This window comes from Rhinatrema bivittatum, chromosome 6 (genome assembly GCF_901001135.1).
Source record: "Rhinatrema bivittatum chromosome 6, aRhiBiv1.1, whole genome shotgun sequence".
Taxonomy (NCBI): domain Eukaryota; kingdom Metazoa; phylum Chordata; class Amphibia; order Gymnophiona; family Rhinatrematidae; genus Rhinatrema; species Rhinatrema bivittatum.
This window is the reverse complement of record NC_042620.1, coordinates 332,045,183-332,069,449: the sequence shown is the minus strand read 5'-3', so window position 1 is coordinate 332,069,449 and position 24,267 is coordinate 332,045,183. Positions and strand designations below refer to the sequence as shown.

The 24,267-nt window shown below is 47.4% G+C and overlaps 1 protein-coding gene across 4 annotated transcripts in view; it reads left to right on the top strand.

Moving 5' to 3' along the window:
* The window catches only part of LOC115094544 (myotubularin-related protein 8-like), an 84,004-nt gene extending 74,705 nt beyond the window's left edge, over positions 1 to 9,299 (top strand). For all 4 annotated transcript variants that reach the window (XM_029607701.1, XM_029607704.1, XM_029607702.1 and 1 more), the window contains exons 13-14: positions 3,680 to 3,806; positions 6,040 to 9,299. In XM_029607701.1, coding sequence (XP_029463561.1) covers positions 3,680 to 3,806; positions 6,040 to 6,330 — 418 coding nt within the window. In that variant the 3' untranslated portion in view covers positions 6,331 to 9,299. The remainder of the gene's footprint in view (positions 1 to 3,679; positions 3,807 to 6,039) is intronic.
* Positions 9,300 to 24,267: the final 14,968 nt, after the last annotated feature.

Sequence of the window (24,267 nt, the reverse complement as noted above, 5' to 3'; positions counted from 1 at the left end):
ATGGCTACAAGCGTCCCAGGACCTCAAGACCCATATCTCTGTCACGGCACCTCTGCGGGGTCTCCCTGTCCTGGTGGGAGAATCTCTCCAGTCTGGAGCAAGGGATCCCTTTTCAGGCTGCCCCGCCTCAGGTAGTACTTACCACCGATGCCTCCCTCCTATGGTTTGGGGGGCCTATGTGGGCAATCTGCACTCACTGGGTCAGTGGATGGCTCAGGAATCTCTCTACCAGATAAATTTTCTGGAGCTTCGGGTGATTCGTTACGCTCTTTGGGCGTTTCGGGACCATCTGTCTCTCAAAAGAGTCCTGATTCGGACAGACAGCCAGGTAGCAGTGTGGTACATCAACAAACAGGGAGGCACGGGTTTGTTCCTTCTCTGTCAGGAGACAGTGCAAATTTGGTCCTGGGCTCTCACAGGGCATGTACCTGAGAGCGATGTACCTAGCCGGAGAAATGAACGTACTGGCGGACCGCCTTAGCCGTATGTTTCAGCCACACGAGTGGTCCCTGAATCCAGCAGTGGCGGCTCAGATATTCCACAAGTGGAGAACTCCAGATGTGGATCTCTTTGCCTCCCCCTGCAACCACAAGATGAGCAACTTCTGCTCCCTATACAGGATGGACGGACTTCCAGCCTCACGCCTTAGCCCAACATTGGGGTACATGTCTCCTATATGCGTATCCTCCTCTTCCACTGGTCATGAAGTCTCTAATGAAGCTCCAGCAGAACCAGGGAACCATGATTGTTGTGGCCCCTTTCTAGCCCAGACAGGTCTGGTTTCCGCTCCTTCAGATCCTCTCAGTCAGGGAGCCCATCCATCTGGGAACATCCCTCGATCTGATAAGATCAGGGCAGACTGCCTCATCCAAACCTCTGAGCATTAGCCCTGACGGCCTGGGTGTTGAGTGCCTAGCCCTGCAACCCCTGGACCTTTCTGACGATGTGTCTCTAAGTGCTGGTAGCTTCCAGGAAGCCTTCCACCAGGAAGTCTTACCAATTGAGGGTGGAGGAGGTTTTCTGTTTGGTGCGAGGGACATGGCTTAGATCAATTCACCTGCCTCACACCAAGGTTCTTGGTCTATTTGTGGCACCTTTCTGAGGCTGGACTTAAAACCACCTCGGTCAGGGTCCACCTGAGTGTGGTTAGTGCTTACCATCAAGGTGTTGTGGGCACACCCATCTCTGTTCAGCCCTTAGTAGGTCGCTTTATGTGGAGCTTGCTTCAACTGAAGCCCCTCCCCCCCATCCGGCTTCTTGTTGTGTCCTGGGACCTCATCCTTGTGTCAGCGCGGCTTATGCACCATCCCTTTGAGCCTATGGGCTCCTGCAGTCTGAAGTTCCTTACCTGGAAAGCTTTATTCTTGGTGGCAATCACTTCGGCGCGCAGGGTTAGTGAGCTTCAGGCGTTGGTTACCTATCCGCCTTACACAAAATTCTTTCATGATAGGGTGGAGCTCTGTATGCATCCTAAGTTCCTGCCTAAGGCGTCGACTGATTTTTCACCTTAATCAATCCATCATTCTGCCCATCTTTTTTCCAAGGCCCTTTTCTCACCAGGGCGAATGGGCCTTACCTTGGATTGTAAGAGGGCCCTAGCCTTCTACTTAGAATGCACAGCAGGCAACAGACAATCCACACAACTCTTCACATCTTTCAATAAGAATAGATTGGAATTGTGATGGGTAAACAAACTCTATCCACCTGGCTAACAGATTCTATTTCCTTCTGCTAGGCACAAGCGGGCCTTCAGCTGGGAGGCCAAGTCAAAACTCACTCTCTGAGGGCTATGGCAGCGTCTGCTCACGGGCAGCCCCCGTCGCCAAAATCTGCAGGGCTGCAACCTGGAGTTCTCTACACACGTTCGCCGCCCATTACTGCCTGGACAAGGATGGTCGTCAGGATGTTCTTTGCAATCTTTTCCAGGTTTAAACCCAACTCTCCCTGCCTAGGGCCCATTGTTTGGATTCAGGCTGCCTCCCTCTGTTACCAACAACATTGTAGTTTCTTGTGCCCGTTGGCTCCCAGTTAGGGGCTGTTGGTCATTGTTATATCTGGGAGCAGCCTGTAGCTTGGTATTCACCCACATGTGAGGACTACAGTCCTGCTTGTCCTAGGAGAAAACAGAGTTGCTTACCTGTAACAGGTGTTCTCCTAGGACAGCAGGATGTTAGTCCTCAGGAAACCCGCCCGCCACCCCGCAGAGTTGGGTTCTCCTTTCGTTTTATTATTTTTTTTCGCTCGTGAATTCTATATTACGAGACTGAAGAGGGACTCCGCGTGGAAGCGCGGCTAGTGGCATGATGGGCATGCCCAGTATGCCAGTCAAAGGTCTAGAAACTTTGACAAAAGCTTTCTGTGCCGGGCTCCATCCAATGATGTCACCCACATGTGAGGACCAGCATCCTGCTATCCTAAGAGAATACCTGTTACAAGTAAGCAACTCTGCTTTCTTGCTCTGGCATAGTATTAATTGAACCCATAATTTTCCACTTCTTGATCAGAGTTTGAACAGTACTGATTGGCATTTTCAAATCTTTGGATATCTTTTTATATCCTTGAACTGATTTATAAAGTTGAACTACTTTTGCTTGCAGATTCTTTGACAGTTCTTTTGCTTCCCCCATGTTTCAGTAGCCACCAAAGTTGGTGCAGCTCTGGATGAAATGCACAAGGGTTTCTCGAACTAAGAAACTAATTGACTGTTTATAAACACACTACTTAAAATCAAACAAAGCACAGTGTGGATACCTACCCTTCCTTGCTATCTCAACTTGTATCATCTTGAGTGTATATTATCAGCCCAAACGTTCAACGGTATACAAACTTTTGAACAGTAACATTTTATTATTTCCCTTATTGCAATGATTTGTTTAATGTGGCATTCTGTGATGTATAATTTAATTTGAAACACATTAAAAATAAGATGATCTGTATCTGATCACACTTGTTTTCTTTTAAATGCTCATATCTTACAAATTCTGCCAGAGGTATGTAAACTTATGAGTGCAACTGTATGTGCACTGTTAGCAGCATTCATGCTTTTCCCTGCTGAGAACCTAAGGCGATTTTCAGAGGCCGTTTAAAAATTGCCTTTTCAGTGCATAAATAGACATTCATGCTTGGGCTTTCCATCACCTTTTGGAAAATTGCACACCCCCCTCACTGTCCTTATTGACACATGTCCAAGGTACTTGTAAGCATGGTAATTACTAGTCCCTTCTTACTGATTTTGGCTTCTCTCTTCCTCTGTTCTGTCAATTGTGTTTTCAGTTGTCTGTAATCTAGCAAACGTCAGCCCTGCCTTCCTCTTTCAGGGCTCTCCACAATCACTTTTGGCTGATTTGAAATAATTTTCTCCGTTGCAGAATGTTTGTTTTTTTTACAGCAATTGTAAGTTTAATCACATGGTTCTAAGGTCTCTGGTGGCACACAGATTCCATCCAGGTAAAACTAGCAGTAAGCCCAGGTGACAACCTGTGTCACACAGTGGCGCAGATCTGCAGATCTCACAGCTTGCCAGTCGGGCACCACTGCCAGCTCTGTATGTGCAGCTTTTAGAAGAAGATGGAATTGTAAGATAAAACTGCTCATTAAGCAAATGTGGATGCTGTGCAGTTGCTAAACGTTGGGGAGGAAATAACTTTTTTCTCCTGCTTCCTCTCTGTCTCTCTCTGAGGTTCTGGTGTGGCATGTACAACCGCTTTGACAAAGGGATGCACCCTAAGCAGTCTGTGCTGGACCGTCTTCTCGAGGGCGCGAGCCGGATGAGAACGCTGGAGGCGAACGAGAATGACCTGGAAAATGTGAGCCACTGGGGTGACGCCTGACGCACATAAGAGCTCTCCTCTGTTTTGTGGATGTCACTGCTGTAGTCCCATGAAAGAGCAGTTCAGGCTGTAGAGAGTGGGGTGTTTGCAGCGTAAAGAATCTAAACCCAGCTTCTCTGTACCTACAGGAATATGATGTGAATTTTCTCTCAGTTGGGATATTCTCAGGTGAACTGCGAATTGCCTGGGAGCTTGTTTTTGGTGCTTGATTTCTTTGAGTAAGACAGTGGTGTCATTCATTCTGGGGAAGGGAAAGAGTTGAGAGATTTTGTAGAAGTATCCTATTTTTAATAGTCATCTTGAATTTTGCAATCGCTCTCGGAAAGCAGGGGTAAGTAAGCAAGAAGGAGTTAAGAGGGTAGAGGAGAGGACATCTTTTGCAGTACGTTTAAGGGACATCCAGCTTTCTTTAAAATGTTGCTTTGCAAATTAAATACAGAGGCTTGCAAAAGTATTCAATCCCCTAAAAAGTCTTTGTGTGGATTACAAATGACACCCTTACACAGATTGTTCCAGACAGTATGTATTTTGCAAACCAGTATGTTCTTAAAGTAAATTTTCAAACTCAAAATTCATTATTTCTCTGCATTTTATGTAAAATAAAATTAAAAACTGAAAAAAGCTGCTTGCATAAGTGTTCAACCCCTTTAGACCAGTACTTGGTAGAGCCACCTTTTGCTGCAATGACAGTTTTAAGTCTGTTGGGGTAAGTTTCTACCCACTTTGCACACTGTTTGGGAGTGAATTTTGCCCATTCTTCCTGGCAGATTTGCTCCAGGTTGGTTGGATGATGCTTATGGACTGCGGTTTTCAGTGCCACAGATTCTCGATTGGATTGAGCTCTGGACTTTGACTTGGCCATGGTAGACCATTCACCTTTTTGTTGTTCGACCCCTCCTGTGTTGCTTTGGCCTTGTGCCTGGGATCATCGTCCTGCTGAAAGGTGAACTTTCTCCCAGGTTTTAGTTTGTTTTAGCAGACTGAAGCAGACTGTCTTGCAGGATCTCCCTGAATGTTGCACCATCCATCCGTCCTTCAGTTGTAACAAGACGCCCGGTCCCTGCTGGGGAAAAGCATCCCCTCACATGATGCTGTCACCCCCATACTTTACTGCTGGGATGGCGTCTGCTGAGGAATGGGCAGTGTTAGCTTTGCACCACACTTAGCGTTTTGAATTTTGGCCAAAAAGCTCCATTTTTGTCTCGTCTGACCACTTGGCCTACATTTTAGCTGGGTCGCTCTGATGCTTTCTGGCAAACTCCAGATGAGGTTTTTCTTCAGTAATGGCTTCTTTCTAGCCCCCCTCCCATGCAGGCCAGTTGTATGCAGAGCTCTTGATGTGAGTGACTGAGGCACCTCCACTCCTGTCTCAGCCACTGAACTCTGTAGCTCCTTCAAAGTGATTGTTGGGCTCTCTGTGGTTTCCCTCACAAGTCTCCTCCTCGCTCTGACGCCGAGTTTTGAGGGACAGCCTTGCCTAGGCAGTGTCTGGATGATATGATGCAGCTTCCATTTCCTCTACTGATCCAGCAATGCTCACTGGGATATCCCAAGCACTTGGATAGTATTTTGTAGCGTTTTCCTCAATTGTGCATATCTGTAACTTTATCTTTAATTTCCTTAGGATGCTCTTTGATCTTCATTTTCACAGCTTTCCTTCAGATTCACAGTCTGACCAATGGTACTGCAATTAGGAGGTCTTTTATCCAGAAACGCTGACCTCTCTTTAATGATTCACAGGTAGAGGCCAATTATAAGCCACTTGTTAGGGCAATATCTTTCATCTGTGTAAACTTGGAGCTTGCACAGCACGGGGGCTGAATACTTATGCAAGCAGCATTTTTTTTTTCAGTCTATTTTATTTTACAAAAAAAATGCAGAGAAATAATAAATTGCGACTTTGAAAATTTACTTTAAGAGCATACTGGTTTGCAATACCCATACTATCTGGAACAATCCGAGTCACTTGTAATCCACACACATCTGCTGACTTTTTAGGGAATTGACTACTTTTGCAAGCCACTGCATGTGATAGTTTTAATGGGGGTGCAGCATTTCCTTGTCTTTTATTTATTTATTTTTTTTGCAAAGGCTTCCTGGGTAGAAAATCGGCAGGTCTCCGAATACCACACCAGCCTTTAGGGCGTGACACCTGTCTTTCAAAAGAACTGTGGGTAGAACATTGACCAAAGTTGTTTTAATCCGACAGAAACTTCCCATGTCAGACGGGCCTACGCCGGATGAAGTTTGCCTGACGCGGATCTGTTTAAGCACCGTTCAGGAGCCCAAGACAGGACCCACATCAGACGCTGAAGGGGGGCCTCTAAGTTCACTGCCAAATGGAACGGTTGCAAAAGAGAATCTGGACCTTCCCGACCCGATTCAGAGGCACAAAGAGACCGTACATGATCGGTCTCCCATTGAGGACATGTCTGCTCTTCAGATTCTAATCCCTGACGCTAAAGGAGCAGGACCTGGTAATACCATCACCCAGCAATAATTGTTGGTGTGAACATTCGTGATAAGGGATAATGTGTCAGGCAGGGGAGTACAAAGCTTGCTTGCTTCCCAGCTGGGGAACATGGCTGGTCTTGAGCCTGCGAGCCTTAAAGCCACTCGAGTTCATCTCCCAGAAGGCTGACAAATTCCGGAGCAGGGACTCTGTTGTGTGTCCATGTTGAATCTGGCGAGAATAAATAAAAGCACATGCGTGCACGCGCGCTCACACACAGTGCTGTGCGTCGTAGCAGAGGTGAGTGGGTAAGGAAAGGGAGGCCTGTTACGATACGGCGGCGGGGAGCGTGCTGTGGTGCAGCGCAGCTTTGTCTCGGTTGCTTCTTGCACATTCGTGCCCAGCTTACAAATGAAAGGGGAGAGGCAGCATTGGGGAGTTGAAAGGACTTAGCCTATTTTGTTCTCGGCTTCTTTTTTTTTTTTTGCCGTATGGAAAAAGTGCTTGATGTAAAAATGTTTTATGCTGTTGTATCTGCGACAGAAGTCAGCTGCCCTATAGATGTGTAAGCAGTGGCATCGGTCCCATGGGAGAACCAGCGCTTTAGAGGCAAGGCTAGCAATCGAATCCGTTTTCCCACTGACTTTGCAGGCTTTTATAATGGTGCAGAAAGTTCTGGAATTTCTTTTTTTTAAAGCAGATTTTCCCTGCTGTCATCAGGCCTTTGATTGGCTGACGGCACTGCAACGGATCAGCTGCCGTCCTAAATTGTGCAGGGTCCAGCGGTGCTGTCAGTCTCCAGTTTTGCCACTCCCTTGCGAGTCCAGTATTGAAAAGCACTGCCACCCAGAGCGTTCTGTCTCAGCGCCACTCCCTTCCTCTGCTTTTTAGGAATAGTTAAAAAGAGCACCAGGAGAGGGATTGAAGAGAGAGCGAATTACAATGAAGTACTAAAAAGTTGTGTACCCACCTCTGAGATTAGATTATTTATATTCGGTTATTACCAGCAATAAAATAATGGTGTTCTGGCTTGAAACCAATGACCAGAGAAACGCATCCTTTTAATATTAAACCATTTCTATATGTGGGTATGAAGAGATGTTTATTTTCTGTCACATTAGCCCAGTAGCTTCTTAACTTGTCATTCCAGCCGTACCTTGAAGCAGTGGGGCCGGGTTTGCAAATCTCGGATTGGCCAGTGTCGGCCATTTCATGGTAAACGTGCGTTTTCCAAGCGCTGCTAATGTCTCTGGCGGCCGCAGGTGGAGGAACATTAGGCAGGAGAGCTTTCAAGACTCAGATTCCTGGCGCAAAATCACTGCTGCAGCACAAACCTTTCTAAGCTTATTTCCTAAAAAGTGGGCACACGGGTCAATGAACCAACAAGTTGTAGGGAACGCCCTTTGGAGGTTGAAGACATTAGTGATGAGGTTTTTGGGAGCGCTGCTTCCTTTTTTCTCGGCACCGGATGTGTACGGAGAGGGTAGCGTCCTGCCAGAGGTTTGGGGTGCATTTCTGCGAGTGCAAGGTTTTGACTCTGTGTGCATGTCCGAATTTTCCCCAGCCCCTCACTACTGTTTCTGAATAAGGCTCTGCAGATGAGATGCCAGCGGCTCCATTTATCTTTCTCTAACTTGGCAAACTTCTGGGACAACTTTCACTAGCAGGTACCTGGGGTCTCACTCTTACTATTTTATTTTATTTTTTTAGAAACACACGTGCTTGTTTCTATACTTACTTGCTGGTTCTTCCTTTTTACATATTTTCAAATGATTACAATTGACACTTCTTCTTCCACAAAGGAGCCCAGCATGCTTCACGAAGCCTCGCAGTTCAGAGTCGGCCATCTCTGGGGTGGAAGGTCCCACTACCGTCTTGATGCTGTCAGCTCCCAGAGGCAAGAAGGAAGCAAAATTGCTAAGATTAGTCACAGGTGAGGTACAGAGAGGTAAAATCACTCGCTCAAGGTCAAATACAAGCCCATATTTAAAGGGGTGTTTCCGAGTAACTTTTAAGTTACCCAGACTCCAAGATTAGAAAGTCCTGGGATAAAGAGAGGTGGGTGCCTAGCTTTTACTCGGGTGGTGCTGATATTCAGCGTTACCTGGGTAAGGAGAGCCAGATCCGTTCAGCAGCAGACGTCTCTAGGTGAATACCCGCGTAACTTCCCGCTCACCACTCTGCTCAGTTTTGCCCTCGAGGAGTCCAGGGGTAAGGAGAGTTTAAACTTGAGTTCTGGCTCCACCTCCTATATAGACAACAACGCCTTCAAAAGTTTGAAAATGACAGTCGAGGCTACAGAATTAGTAATGCCCACTCATGTTTACCTTTATTTGGTGCTGATGTGTTTTAGGGGTTTTTTCCCCCCCTTGAACATAAAATGTGGTTTGCTGTTTCTGATTTTATTTCATTTACCAGTCCCTTCTGGTTTTTTTTCATCTAAGTTAGTTATTCAGTGGTATAGCTAATGAGATGATGATATGATGGAGGAGGAGTCAGGATGGTGGTTAAGGATTTAGCTCGTCAGGTCATAGTCAAGGGGGCACACCCTTAATTGCAATATTTTAAATATGACCTAAAAGTTGCCAAGGAAGACAGAGACAGTAAGTGAATAAAACCAAGAGGAGGAGTGATGACCATAGGTACATCTTGGTGAGCAGATGATTCTGGGCGCCCTGAACCATTTTGCATGGATAATTATTGGGAATGGTGAAGGAGGTACTTGCCTCTTATAGCAAAGCTTTCGGGGTTATATAGTAGTAGGTATTCAACTGGAAAAACAGCATCAATCCCAGGGTGTGAGTTTAAAAGCAAACAAACCAAGGGTTAGAGAAGAATGTTGCATTTTACATAACTACACATCCAAGCACAAAAGGGTGAGCTGTAAACCACTCATCAAATAATGAACACACAGGATTCCTGGCCTATTTAAAAAAAACAAACAAACAAAAAAAAAAAAAAAGCTAAGGAGCAAGATAAAATTGTTTTCAATAACCGAGAGAAAGTAAAAGATTTTTGGATCAGATTTTAATTGCAATGAAAAATTTTCAAAAAAAATATTGGATTTTAAATGTCACAGTTCCCATGATAGCGTTTCCCCGCAATGTTTCCAGCTGTATTTTTCGCACCTTAAGATGCACCTGACCATAAGACGCACCTAGGGTTTAGAGGAGGAAAATAAGGGAAAAAAAATTCTGTCCCCATGATGGGCTCCGTACGGAGCTCCCCCTGGTGGCCGTCTGGGGGATATTTTTTCGGTTTTGTTTTTTACAGTAAGGCAGAGAACTTCCACACAGGTACTCACACTCACTGGTTTTCTCTCCCTCACGTACATACATAGGCTCTTCCCCTCCCCACATACACACACACAGGCTCTCGCACATACAAGCTCTCCCCCCAACACACACACACACACACACTCACTGGCTCTCCCTCACATATACACATACCCCCAGAGACACACACACTCAGACTCGCTCTCTCACACTCACTGGCTCTCCCTCACATATACACATACCCCCAGAGACACACACACTCAGACTCGCTCTCTCACACTCACTGGCTCTCCCTCACATATACACATACCCCCAGAGAGACACACACACTCAGACTCTCTCTCCCTCATACACATAGCTCTCTCACACTCACTGGCTCTCCCTCACGTATACACATACCCCCAGAGAGACACACACACTCAGACTCTCTCTCCCTCATACACTTAGCTCTCTCACACTCACTGGCTGTCCCTCACATATGCACATACCCGCACAGAGACACACACACTCAGACTCGCTCTCTCACACTCACTGGCTCTCCCTCACATATACACATACCCCCAGAGAGACACACACACTCAGACTCTCTCTCCCTCATACACATAGCTCTCTCACACTCACTGGCTCTCCCTCACGTATACACATACCCCCAGAGAGACACACACACTCAGACTCTCTCTCCCTCATACACTTAGCTCTCTCACACTCACTGGCTGTCCCTCACATATGCACATACCCGCACAGAGACACACACACTCAGACTCGCTCTCTCACACTCACTGGCTCTCCCTCACATATACACATACCCCCAGAGAGACACACACACTCAGACTCTCTCTCCCTCATACACATAGCTCTCTCACACTCACTGGCTCTCCCTCACGTATACACATACCCCCAGAGAGACACACACACTCAGACTCTCTCTCCCTCATACACTTAGCTCTCTCACACTCACTGGCTGTCCCTCACATATGCACATACCCGCACAGAGACACACACACTCAGACTCGCTCTCTCACACTCACTGACTCTCTCTCTCCTTTACATATACATACACACAGGCTGCTCTCCCCTCACCCCACTCAACAGACTCTCTCAAACTCTAGGGCTCCTCTGCTGCGGGAGGGAAGACAGATGCTCGTACATTTGCCCGACAGGACTTGGATATCCTGCTGGCTCTCTACTTACAAGATGTATCGTCTTCTGACGGTAGAGCTTGAGCTCCCTGCCGGTCTGCTGTTCCCGGGGTGCATCTTCTGTCAGCTGGGCTCCTGCCGGCCTGCTGCTCCTGAGGCATTTCTTCCTTTCCGTTCGGACTGTGAACACCGTCCTTACTGCGAAGGTCGGCGCGGCGCAGGTCAAACAGCGGGTGTTTGAGCCGCGTGGGCTACGGAGGCCCCTCCAGTTCAGCTGATATTTGACCTGCGCCACCATGCTGATTGGGCTGAGTTGGGACGAGGGGGAGGGCGCATGAGAGGGAGAGACACTACATTCGCTCCATAAGACGCACAGACATTTTCCCCCCCTCTTTTGGGGGAAAAAAAAGTGCATCTTATGGAGCGAAAAATACGGTAATTATTTGAGGAACCGTGTTTGGTGAAAAAGAGGTTTTTTTTGAGCCGTTGTGTTCATTGTTTGAGCATTTTACATAGTTATCCTGTCGCCCCAATTACTTTTGGGGAATGGCTATACTCTAGTGTACATCTCTGCTACCAGACTTCCTTCTGTAATGAGGCCTTTCTCCTTCTGCTCCATAGGAAGCTTCATGTTGGCAATATTCACACTCCTGTCGACTAACATAGCAGAAATCTTCCAGTTCCTGTACTTTTGCAAACATTTAAAGCAGTGTGTGTGCTGATAGTTTGATTTAAAAATCTTGTTTTTCTATTTTGGTTTCAGATGATGGAATTAGCCAGTACAGCGCATATTAATATTAAATTGCAGTCATTGCATTGGTATTTAAAACTGTAATCAGTGGCTAATGTAATGGCTGCTCCAGAATTGCAACCCTCGGAGTGGCAGCAGTGCAGGGTTCCAGGAACCCTGGTTCCCACTTGGTAAGTGCCAGGAATTGTTCTGGGCTGCCTGTCATCCTGGTCAGGGTGGCCTAGCACGTTCTCTTGATAAATCTAGAAGGATAACTTGTTTAAAATGCTTGAAAGTCATGTACTGCTGGGTTAAAATCGTCAGTAGTAACTGCGGTGTTTGGAGGTGGCTGTGTTTGTTGACTGAGTCATCTTTTTATTTTGCAACTTGATAATTCAAAATCTCCTGCTAAGGGGACCTGTAAAAATGGGGTTTAGTGAGCAAGTTGCAGTGCTTAAAGTACTTAGAGGGACAGACATGCAGGCCCTTGAAGGTCTCTGGCCTGGCTGGAGCAGGTGTAATTATGCTGCAGACAGTTTCTTGTTTCCGAGAGTCCCATCTCCCAGCAGACTGCCAGGATTTACATAACAAGAGTCTGCAGATAAGGACTCTGAGCCTAATTTTCTATGTCACTTGTCTTTCCCAGAGCCAGGGACAGATAAATTGCAGTTGCGTCTAGGGTGGAGACGGTCTGCGAAGCATCAATGCTCACGGTTTAGTGTGGAGAAGAAAACATTAAGGGAAGCACACAGCAAGAGAGAATTAAGCGCAAGACAGATAAGTGATGCACAGTGAATAAAGGGCAGACATAAGAAATGCCAGACTGGGTCAGATAAAGGTCCATCAAGCCCAGTATCCTGTCTCTGACAGTGAGCAGTGCAGCTCACAAGTACCCAACAAGATCCCAAGGAATAGATGCAGTCCTTGCTCATAAGCAGGGGCTTTCCCAACTCTACAAAGCTAATAATGGTGGATGGACTTTTCTTCCAGGAACACGTCTTAACTCCTTTTTTTTAAATCCAGCTACGCCAACTGCTTTCACGAATTCCTTTGGCAAAACATTCCACAGTTTAATTGTGCACTGAATGAAAAAAAATACGTTCTCTGATTTGTTTTAAATGTGCTACCTATCAGCTGAATGCAGCGTCTCCTAGTGCTATTTGAAAGGGTAAATAACCATTCCCCCGTTCATCTGTTCCCACTCAAGTGTTTATAGGCCACCGCCCAATAGGGTTAATGCATTCGTCACATCCATTTCGGCGGGAAACAGAATATGCGTGTATTTTCAATAATGGGGCGCATGCATACTATCTGTTTTCCTGCATGTACTGGAAAGTTGGTGAGGTATCCCTACTGCCAAATCTCCAAGCTGTTTTGACGTGCCGATCTAGCCTCAAACAAATCAAGATCAACACCCAAGCTGTAGGTTATGGCTGACAGCCTCCAGTGATGTTCACAGCAGACCCCCCCCCGCACTGATATTACCAGGTGAAATGATGTATCTTATATAGCAAGCACATGGTTACAGACTAAAAAAGGAACTCGCTATTTAAAACATATTTGCTGATTCAGGTTGTATACGAAAATGTGAAAAAAAGTGTTAACAGTTTACAAAGTTTCAGTATTTTTACAATAGAATGCACTTTCTGTTTTTCACCAGTAGCTAATTTAAGTGGAACGCTTGAGTGCTGAATTGTTAGGCATTCTTTCTGTAATGCGTGATGGGGGTAAGATTTCTCAGTACCCCAAGATAAGACTGGGATGTGTAACTAACGTGAAACAATACAGCAGATCCAACCATATCCTTGACATAAAATGAGTTAGAGCAGTGGGTTACGAACCAGGAGACCAGGGTTCGAGTCCTGCTGTCGCTCCTTGTGACCTTGGGCAAGTCACTTTACCCTCCATTGCCTCAAGTATAAACAGATTGTAAGCCCTCTGGGGATAGAGAAATACGTACAGTACCTGAATGTAATCCACTTTGAAGCGCTGAAAAAAGTGCGAAAAGCAGAATATAAATAAATAAATAAATAAGGTCAGGTAGAAGTCATTTAGATATGCTCCTGCATTCACTGAAAAATGAATGATGCATGTAACCTGGAAGGTGGCCGCCCACATGTGTATCATCTGGGCAGGTGGGTAACAATTTTCAAACTGTCCATATTGGGACAAGGACCGCATTCATTTCTTGGCACCAATCCTCAAAGCCAAAATACTTTGAAACTTGTCATGAGTGCAAAGTACGAGCAGTCGCCTGCACCGGCTTTTTCTGTAGCTAGAATTTTTGCTGGATAGGCATACGCGCAAAGGTTTGGAAAGAGTCTGCGCGTAGACTTCACCCATCCTCAGCAATGCCTCCGCTCGGTGTGGCTGAAAGGCCTTCCATAGTTTGAGCAGCATGCACGGTTGGAGCTACACCGAGGGAGGCTGATTTCCAGCCTGTTTGCTCCCTGCGTTGGAACAAAATGTGATTATGAAAACTCTGTGTTTGAAGCAATCCGTGCAGGTCTCCATTCATGTTTTATGCCGTCCCTCGAGGTAGCCAGCATGGCAAAGCCCAGGAGGACCTGAGGCCTCCAGACTACTTCAGCGTGTATGCGATCAATATCGAAACGTGCACTGGTTCAATGTTCCGACGTGAAATTAAAACGCCAGGGTAAATTAAAACTTAAAAAAGAAATTGGACCCTAGCTCGTTAAAATGATTTTCATTGATGTCTCAAGGCCACGTATGCGAGATTGGTTTCTCAGTGAATGGGAGAGTAGGCCTGTGTGATTTTGTTTCCTGTCCTCAAGGCTATGGAGTAACACGTTTACATGGATGTGGAAGATGCTGTATTGTTTTCTGATCTGTGCGTAAGAACGAGCCATTGCTTTCAGATTCAGCATGTTTGCTTGTTCCACCTACAGTTTTCTGGTACAATCTCCACTTGACTGCGTTTCTGTGTTTTTGTAAGTCATGCTTCAGACTCAGTTTATTGCCCTTAACTCGGAGCGCTTGGGTATATGAACGTGGGCGCGAAAGCTGAGGATATGCAAGAATGACCCAGACTTTCTCTTCCTTCAGATGGGGGAACTCCTTACCCAAAGCCAAACCAGGCTAGACCAGAGCAGTGCCGCCATCTTGTTGTGCCAGAGAGTGCACGTTTGTATGGGATAAAATAAACCGCCGTGTTCCCTCCGCGTGCTAAAGTCTGCACTTTTATATAAAGCGGTTGCTATGCCAGAAGCGCACGTAACTTAACGCAAGTCAAAGGATTTGCCAGAGAGGTGTACCCAGAGCTGTCATGGCAGCGGCATGGTTCAGGCGTTACTGTCTTCCAATCGAGTTCTGGTGCCTGGTTCTTACCAAAGAAAGAGGCAAAATAACTTGCTTTTCTGATGTTATGCAATGTGATTATATTGGGGGGGACAGACACAGTGCAAAATAAGTGAATGCAAGCCATGGTGTCTTTTTCCCCCCTTCTTGATTTTTAATAGCTTAATTTTTTTTATGTGCGGAAATCAAAGGAATGGAAATGTTGTTGTGAAGTGCTGAACGGAGCTGTGTCCGCAGTCGACCTGGTGACTAATCATTTAGCACATAACAGCGCTGCATCCTTAGAAAGATTAAAACAGTACTTTCAAAAAGTTCTTGTAGTCCTGTGTTTTTTGGGCTCCTGGCTGTCCCCCCCCACATCTAGCAGCAGAATGTGTAGAAGGAGGGGTCGCATTTCACCTAAAAAAGCCCAGCGGCATTTGCAGAATGGACTCGTGGCATTCCTAGTTCCAGGAAAATCAGCTTCCGAGTGCTGGTCTAATTGGAGTGGGTGAGGATGTATCTGTCAGACTTCAGCATGACATAATCCTGACGTGCTGATCTATTGCCATTAGCGCTCTCCTGTGCACGTGATTTAAGTATCAGCCTGCATGCAAACGAGGGCCCGCGGTAAAAAGAGGCGCCAGGGACACTAGCGCGTCCCTGGCGCCTCCTTTTTAATAGAAGTGGCGGCTGTCAGCGGGTTTGACAGCCGCCACTCAATTTTGCCGGCGTCTGTTCTCGAGCCCTCTGACAGCTACGGGTTCGGAAAACGGACACCGGCATAATTGAGCGTCCGTCTTCCGACCCGTGGGCCATCGGCCGATTTTAAATTTTTTTTTTTAATTTTGGGGCCTCAGACTTAATATCGCTATGATATTAAGTCAGAGGGTGTACAGAAAAGCAGTTTTTTCTGCTTTTCTGTACACTTTCCTGATGCCAGCAGAAATTAACTTATGCCTTTGGGCAGGTGTTAATTTCTGAAAGTAAAATGTGTGGCTTGGCTGCACATTTTACTTCCTGTATTGCGCGGGAATGACTAATAGGGCATCAACACGCATTTGCATGTTGCAGGCGCTATTCGTTTCGGGGGGGTTGGCCGTGCGTTTTCAACTGTATAAGGAGTAAAAATAGCGTGTTGAACACATGTGGCCAATCGCGGGCTAACAGTGCGCTCCAGTGGAGCGCACTGTACTGTATCGGCCTGTATGCTATGGACAGCACTAAGACCATCACACCTTTCCCACTGAAATTCCTGTTGGGTCTTGTAGGATGTGGTGAAAATCTCCAGCCTTGTTTTGGGTGGCTTAGCTGTTCCGTTTTTGCTGAGGCAAATAGCAATGCCTGTGGGTGGGAGACATGGGGGTTTGTTTCTCAGAAGCCCTGCAAAGAAACAGGTTAATGTGACTAGGTCACACTGTATCCACAATAACTGTACCTATGTGTCCATGCATATTACACTTATACACCGATTTGGTGATATACTACTGCTGAACATTTAGCCACTGGATCTATACATATTAACAGCACAAGAACATGCATCTTTCCCAAAAGGTGATATTAGGGTATGAGCAGGAGAACTGAAGTGTTGATTTTGCTGTCTGTAAACGTGCCCTTTGTGGTTTTTTGTACTTGTTGGCGAGCTGTGCTGTAATTGCTATGACTGAAGCACATGTATTCTGGTTTTCCCCGTTGCCCTATCTGAATATCCTGTTTCCTTGCTGCACTGCTGTCGTTATATTTGTACGATTATAAAATCTGTCCTGTGCCATTTTTGCTAAATGTTTTCTTGGTCTTGATGCTGTTCCTTCTGCTCAACTTTTGGTTCTGTATTGCTGCGAGGTGGGAAGGAGAATAAATTATTTTCCATTTTTAAGGTAAATGGTGTGTGGTGGTGTATCCTGACCCCGATGTTAAGGGGAAGGGGTGTCTTTCATACATTGGATTAAAATGTTGAATTGTAAGGGAAATTAATCCCACTGAATGCACAGAAAATTGAATAATCGGCATGTGAAATAAATAGAAAGGATATCGGTAATTTAGCTGTATGCTGCAAGCTTGATGGTAGGTATGGTTGGTCATTTAGTTGGATGATCATAATTAAGTAGTGACCGGACTGATTTTGGAGTGCCCTGGAGCAACCTACTTTTTAATGAAAGAAACCACTTCCACTAAAAAAATCCAGCTCCACTTCCTAATCCATTTGTGCGGTGTAGTAACTCAATAATTCATTTCTATCAGGTTTATACTAACATGATCAAAGATGCAAAGTATGTAGCCTGGCCATGGCTCTCTGAGTTATTAGCATCGTACAGACACTTGCATTCCTCACACCATCGCTGTTCCAAGGGGCCTGCCACATTCTCCAGCTCCTCCTATCCACCCTTATTACACTTAACATTAAAACGGGGCTCGAGCATGCATTCCACACTGCAACCTTTATATAAAGCCAGCAATGGGCTGCAGTCTGGGTGGTGAACGGTTTTCTCCTAGTGCTATTGTGGCATTACCGGAATGCTTTTCATTTTTTGGATGAGTGCTTCAAGGAAGGTTCTGGCCAAGATCAGTCTCACAGCAAGCTGGCTTTAAATAGTAACCCAGCAAATGACAGCAGATAAAGACCCCAAATGATCTTATCCAGTCTGCCCAGAAAATGTTTAGAGTTGTGACTGCCACTCCCTGCAGGTTACCCCCGTGTAGAAATGTTACAGCTAAAGTTTCCACTGATTTTTACCAAGTCTCTTCCATCTTCTAGCTACTAGGGATCCTCTCTATTTATCCCCATACCCTTTTGAGCTCCATTACTGTTCCTGTCTTCACCATCTCTTCTGAGATGGCATTCCATGCATCCAAAACGCTTCCCTGAAGAAATACTGCCTGACATTGTTCCTGAATCTACCCCCTTGGAGTTTCAGATCATGATCCCAGTTTTATAGTTTCCTTTCCATCGGAAGAGATTTGATTACTATGCATTGTTATCTTTCAGGTGTTTAAAAGTCTGTATCAACGGAGGCAGGTTGTGTGCACAGGCTGCCTATTTTGCAAAAATATTTTTTAAAAATATTTTTAAAAGATACGCGCGGCTTCGCACATATCTATTAAAATCCAGTGTACTTTTGTTTGTGCGGGCGCAGTTTTTTTAAATCTACCCCATTGTATCCATGCAGTCCAGGAAGGGTTATGCTGGCAGATAGATCACCTCCTCTCCACGCAGCCTCGTCGCTGCTAGCAACAGATTATTAGCCTTTGCTCCTTCCAGAACGCCAACTAATGTGGACCCGAATTCTGGCCGCTAGAGGTGTCTGCCTGAAATTATGGCTGAGACTCCCTCCTAACAGGTGGTCGGTAGGTGTAGTGTGTGACCCAATGAAGACGGGCTTCAAATCCTGCTGTTGTTCCTTGTGACCTTGAACAAGGCCCTTTACACTCCATTGTCCCTGCTACAAAATAATGGTGATCTTGCAAGGTCACCACCTTAGAACCATTTTCGACTTCCTTTTCCTCACGGGGGGGGGGGGGGGAGTGGAAGCTGGAGGCCACTGTTGGACCCAACCTTGGTACCCTTTTTTTAATTTAGAAAATTACCACTGGGTACAAACTTAGATTGTGAGCCCAGTGTGGCAGGGAAATCCCTACCGTGCTTGAATGTAATTTTGCCATGACCTCAGATTTACAAAGGTGAGTAATTACATCTAAAAATAAAAAACAAAACAAACACCCTCTCCCTTCCCCACCCACACACACATTTCTGAGGGCAAGAAGAAAGAAAAATGCATTGTGCACCGAGAGGCGGAGAGGGGTTGTCTCGTGAATAACAGCAGTGACAGCTGTGAGGCATGAAGCTTGCTTCCCTCGATCAGTTCTGAGCTGGGACTGATCAAACCTAAGGTGATTCCTGTGAATGCAGGAAGTCACATGAGCAAGTGAGTGGCAAGATGCAGGGCACTTTTAACCTCTGGGGAAAGAAGGGGCAGCTGCCCTGGTCCTACATAGCAGGAGGTCCATTCCAGGAGCCTCAGTGCCTCTACAGCCCAGAGCCTCCCACAGACCTTTGCTTCCCTGCCTCTGTTTCAGCCCCTCCCCTTCCACGCAGCCTGCAGGTTAAACCTGGAGCAGACGGTGTGGTTTTGCGGTTAGAGCAGCAGGCGGAGAACAGGAAAGATCGAGTTTCAGTTCCCAGTGATGCTTCTCGTAACCCTGGGCAAGACGCTTCCACTTATGGTTTTTGGGGTTTTTTTTTAATTAACATTTTTCTATACTGCCTTCTCCATTAAGCATAATCATCCAAAGCGGTGTTCGGCATCAAGGCGAGAATAAACATGTGGATAAAGGTGAGCCAGCTGCTATAGTGTATCTGGAGTTTCAGAGAGCTTTTGACAAAACCAGCTCATGGGAGACTCTCGAGGAAGTGAAGCCATGGGATAGGCGACAATGTTCTATTGTGGATGGAGAACTGGTTAAAATAATGGAGTGCCTCAGGGGTCTGCTGCTTTTTAACATTTATAAATGACCTAGAGATGGAAACATTAAATGAGATCATCAGATTTGTTGGTACAAAATAATTAAATAACAAGAGGATTGTGAGAAACTGTAAAGAGGACCTTGCACGTCTGGGAGACCGGGCATGCAAATGGCAAATCACATTTAAAATGTGAACAATTGCAAAGTGATGCACGTAGGGAAGAGCAACCCAAATTATAGCTACGCGATGCAAAGGTTCCACTTCCACGTTGGGAGTCAGCACCCAGGAAAAGGATTTAGGCATCCTCATGGATAAAATGTTGAAATCCCCTGCTCAGTGTGCGGTGGTGGCGAAGAAAGCAAATAGAATGCTAGGAATTAGGAAAAGGATGGAGAATAAAACAGAGAATATCATAATGCCCCTGTATTGTGTGCAGTTCTGGTCACCACATCTCAAAAGACAGTGCAATTAGAAAAGGACGACCAAAATGATAAAGGGGATGGAGCAATTCCTCTATGATGAAAGGCTAAAGAGGTTAGAACTCTTTAGTTTGGAGAGGAGATGGCCGAGGGGATAGAGGTCTATAAAATGAGTGGAATGAGTAAACGTATAAAAACTAGGGGGCACACAATGAAGTTACTAGGTAATACATTTAAGAAAAATAGGAGAAAATATATTTTTTTAACTCAACTCTGGAATTCATTGCCAGAGGATGTGGTGAAAGCTGTTAGTGTAGCTACATTTTAAAAAGGTTTGAACACGTTCCTGGAGGAAAAGTCCATTAACCATTATTAAGGTGGAGTTGCAGAAATCCCCTGCTTATTCTTGGGATAAGCAGCTTGGGATCTTGCCAGGTACTTGTGACCTGTCTTGGCCACTGTTGGAAACGGGATTACTGGGCTTGATGGACCCTTGGGTCTGACCCAGTATGGCATGTTCTTAGTGTAACCCCCATCCCTGGGTCCAATGGGCCTTAAAAGAAATTGTTCTCTCTCTCCGGAGCTGGAATCACTCCTTGCTAGCTCTAATATTTTCTTTCTCCCAGGCTTGGGATCCTTTGTTGGGGAGGGGAAAGGATGCACTTTCAAGGCCCAGAGTGCAAGGAGTGACCCTTTGTATTGTCTTCCTTGTCCCCGGGAGGGGGACACTTTGCGTCACCGTGTGCTGTATGTGCCCATTGAATACACTGGAGCCCCACTGGCTTAGTGTCCAAAAATTAACATCTTTTTACTATTGCAAAAGTCAGGTGAAATATGATACGAAACGTATTCCTTAGCCCCACCGATTCTCTTTTCATTACCGTTCCTTCCCTCCTCTTATCTGTGCAAACATTTGTAAGATGTATATCCCGCAGTATTATAATAATGCTAGCGCTCTGAGTAATGGTTGCATCACGTCTGCGCGGGTGGGCGTGACGTGATGACCTCGCCCGGAGCGGTAGGCAGGACTGGAGAGAGCGAGGGGGAATTCGGTCAGTGTAGCGGAGCTGGCAGGGTCACCTGTGATAGGCAGCTCCTTTCCTCTGCAGCAGCTCCCCAATGGAGGATGCTCAGCACCAGAGCCGAGCTACAGCCCTCCCCCCCCCCCCCCCCCCCACGCTGAGATTGGCAGCTGTGAGGGAATTGAGGGGGTGGGTGGGACCTGATCCAAGGGCACTCACTTTAGCAGCTGCTCTGCAGCTCTTCTCCCCCCCCCCCCCATCTCCCTTCTCCGCTGTGCTCGTGGAGGGAGGGGTCGGGGGTCCACAGCTCAGTCTCCCTCTCCTACCGGCAGTAGCTCCCGGCTGCTCTCTAAGCAGCTCTTCCTGCCCCTCTCAGAGGATGGAGAGAGGTGCAGAGGAGGCAAAAAAGAAGGGATGAGAGAAAAATAGAGCACAGGGAATAGAGGGGGGGGAGAGAGTGGGAAGGACAGAGAATGAAGAAGGTAAAAAGATAGGAGGGCTCAGGGACTGAAGGGGGAGAGACACAGGGTGTCACAGAGGCTGGAGGAAGAGAGCGTCAATAGGGCACAGGAGATGGAGGAAGAGAGAGTTGGGGCACAAGGGGCAAAGGATGGGAAGAGAAGAGGACCCACGAACCCCCACCCAACATATACACACACTCTGTGTACACACACACACACACACCCCCTCAATGCACACCCATAGCTCCATACATACACACGTGCGTACACACATACGCACTCTCTTCCCACGCATGCACGCACCCACACCCCCCCCCCCCCCGTTCTCCTCCACAGATCCCTCCCACACAGACACCTACCTGCCCAGCCACTCCCTGCCATGTACACCCATCCAGCTCTCTCTCTCCCAGATATGCACACCCCCCAATTCATTCCTAATACCACTCACACCAGCCCCATAACACACGACAATCCTCTCGTTCCCCCACACACACACACACGCACACAGGAGGGGGGGAGGTTCATCCGCCCTCACACACCCCCTCATTTTCACCTTCCCATAACACACACACACACACCCCCTCATTTTCACCTTCCCATAACACACACACACACACACACACACATTCTCACCTTCCCATAACACACACAACACACACACACACATTCTCACCTTCCCATAACACACACACACACATTCTCACCTTCCCATAACACACACACACACACACACACACACATTCTCACCTTCCCATAACACACACACACACACACACACACACACACATTCTCACCTTCCCATAACACACACACACACATTCTCACCTTCCCATAACACACACACACACACGGGGGAGAAGAGAGAAAATGCACATGCGCCCACACACTCACACAGGGGGGCTGGGTGGGCAGTAGAAAATGGTGGTACGTTCCCTCCCCCCCCCCCCCCCAAACACACAAACGTGCGCCCACACGTTCCACTCACCTCCCCGATACCACTTACACACCCGCCGTTCACAAGCACAACACATACGCACCATCCCCAGACTGGTGGAGGGGAGAGGAATAGGGGGGGAAGAACACGGAGAGTGCAAATTATCACTCTTTTTGGGGGGGGGGGGGGGGGTTCCCTTAACAGCCGGGCGCACTCGGTAAAGTGAGGTGAATTTCTGGAGGTCAGCCTTGAAGTCCCTTTCAGGTTATGCTGATTGCTGTCACGACGCATGGGACTGTGCTTTCAGGCCTAGCCCCTAATAGCTACAAGGCAGACGTACTAAAAATGTCGTCGCTGCAGCAGGCTAGGAGTTATAGGTTTATGTAATCTCCACATGTGGAGGCAGCTAGAGTGGTTTACTCCACAGAGTAAGGGTCAGAGTGTGCTATGCTGACCAGTGATTTGTCCGGGGCTTATCGCTGTCCCGAGATCAGATATAATAAAGGGTGAGATATGAATGCGCCCCTCAGAGCTCTCATATCTTTTGTGGCTACCGGTGGCATCTTCGGATAATAAAATAAGGGAAGTTAAGTTTAATCGCCTTATGTTCTTGGTACTAACAGAGGAACAGAAAGCCAGGCCAAAAGAGCCTCTCGGGGGAAGTCCCAATAAAAAGGGATTATCCCCAAAAGAGTGGGGGAAAGGTGAGGCGTGGGGGACAACTCTCTGGCTCTCTCCCCGCCCCTTCCTTTCATTAAAGTCACTTGCCCGGCACGGCTTGCACCTTCCTCCTGGGCAGGAACGTGGACTCTAGAGCAGCGAGCCTGGGCAGGAACGTGGATTCTAGAGCAGCGAGCCTGGGCAGGAACGTGGATTCTAGAGCAGCGAGCCTGGGCAGGAACGTGGACTCTAGAGCAGCGAGCCTGGGCAGGAACGTGGACTCTAGAGCAGCGTGCCTGGGCAGGAACGTGGACTCTAGAGCAGCGAGCCTGGGCAGGAACGTGGACTCTAGAGCAGCGAGCCCACTGGCATGGTTGGTGAGCGACGGGAGCCAGGGGCACAGCTCCTAGCACACGTGTGTGTGTGTGTATCTCAATAAGAGACAAAGTTTAATCATTAAAAGTATAGAGGTCGATATTTAGCAGTTGGAGCTGCACCACTGAATATCCCCAGCTATCTTAAATTTTAGCCAGATACGTTGGCCGGATCCACTTCAGGCAGTCCTGTGGTGCGCCCAGAAACGCCTCCCGCCAGACCCTGGAACGTCTCCGACTTAGGAGGCTAAATTCTAGCCACCTGCGGCTTTAAATATAGCCAGCTAGCCATTCAGACGGATAACTTTTCAGTTATCCGTCTGAATGGATTTTGAATATCGACCTTACGACCCCCCCAATTATGTGGTTTTTTGTTTTTTTTGCAGGATTGTTCTGGGAAGGGTGGCAGTGGCGTGGTGATCATTTGTTGAGTTTATTAAAATCTCAGAATGGGGGTTGGGGGGGGGAGCGGTGCCTCTGAGCCTGAAACGTAATTGGGGGGGGGGGGGGCGGGAGGGGGTGTAATATCCGCGTACCAGCCCTTTATCCACCACAGGGGCTCTTCACGCCCTGCCTGCGCCCGTCCGCGTGGGCCTGGGGAAAAAGAGACGGTCACGCAGTGCTTCCACAGGCCACGCGTGGGAAGGGAAGCAGAGGGGTCGGCCTGGGGGCTACCCTCCTATCGGCCAGCGCAGGGGAGGGAGGCTGCAGCCGCAGGCCAACAGGCAAGGGGGGGGGGAGAGTCTATCCACAAACGTTTTCTGAGAGCCCCCTCAAGTGGACCCTCCTCCCCAGCCCTTACAAAATGGAGCTTCCCCGGTGCTTCCTTTGCAAACACCTCCCTTGCAAAAACCTCCTCCTGTGCACTCCCTATAGAGGACGACCCCCACTTCGGATCTCATGCCCCCCCCCCTCATTCCAACATCTGTGCCCCCCTCAAAGCGCTCCCCACACGACTGCCCCCTCCCCCCCCCCCCGGTTCCGATACCCCGGCATTCCGGTCCATTTTTCCCATGCCCCCCTCCCCCCCTCCTGCATTCCTGTCGGGCCATCTTTTCTTCCTCTCCCCGCATTCGTCAGATAGCTGCCCCCAGTTCTGCTCTCTGCATTCCTCTCCCCCCTCCCCCCCACCGCCCGAGCACCTGTCTTCCTTCCAGGCCTGAGCTCTCCCAGAATGGAAATGGCCAGATAAAAACTGGTGCCTAAAATTAG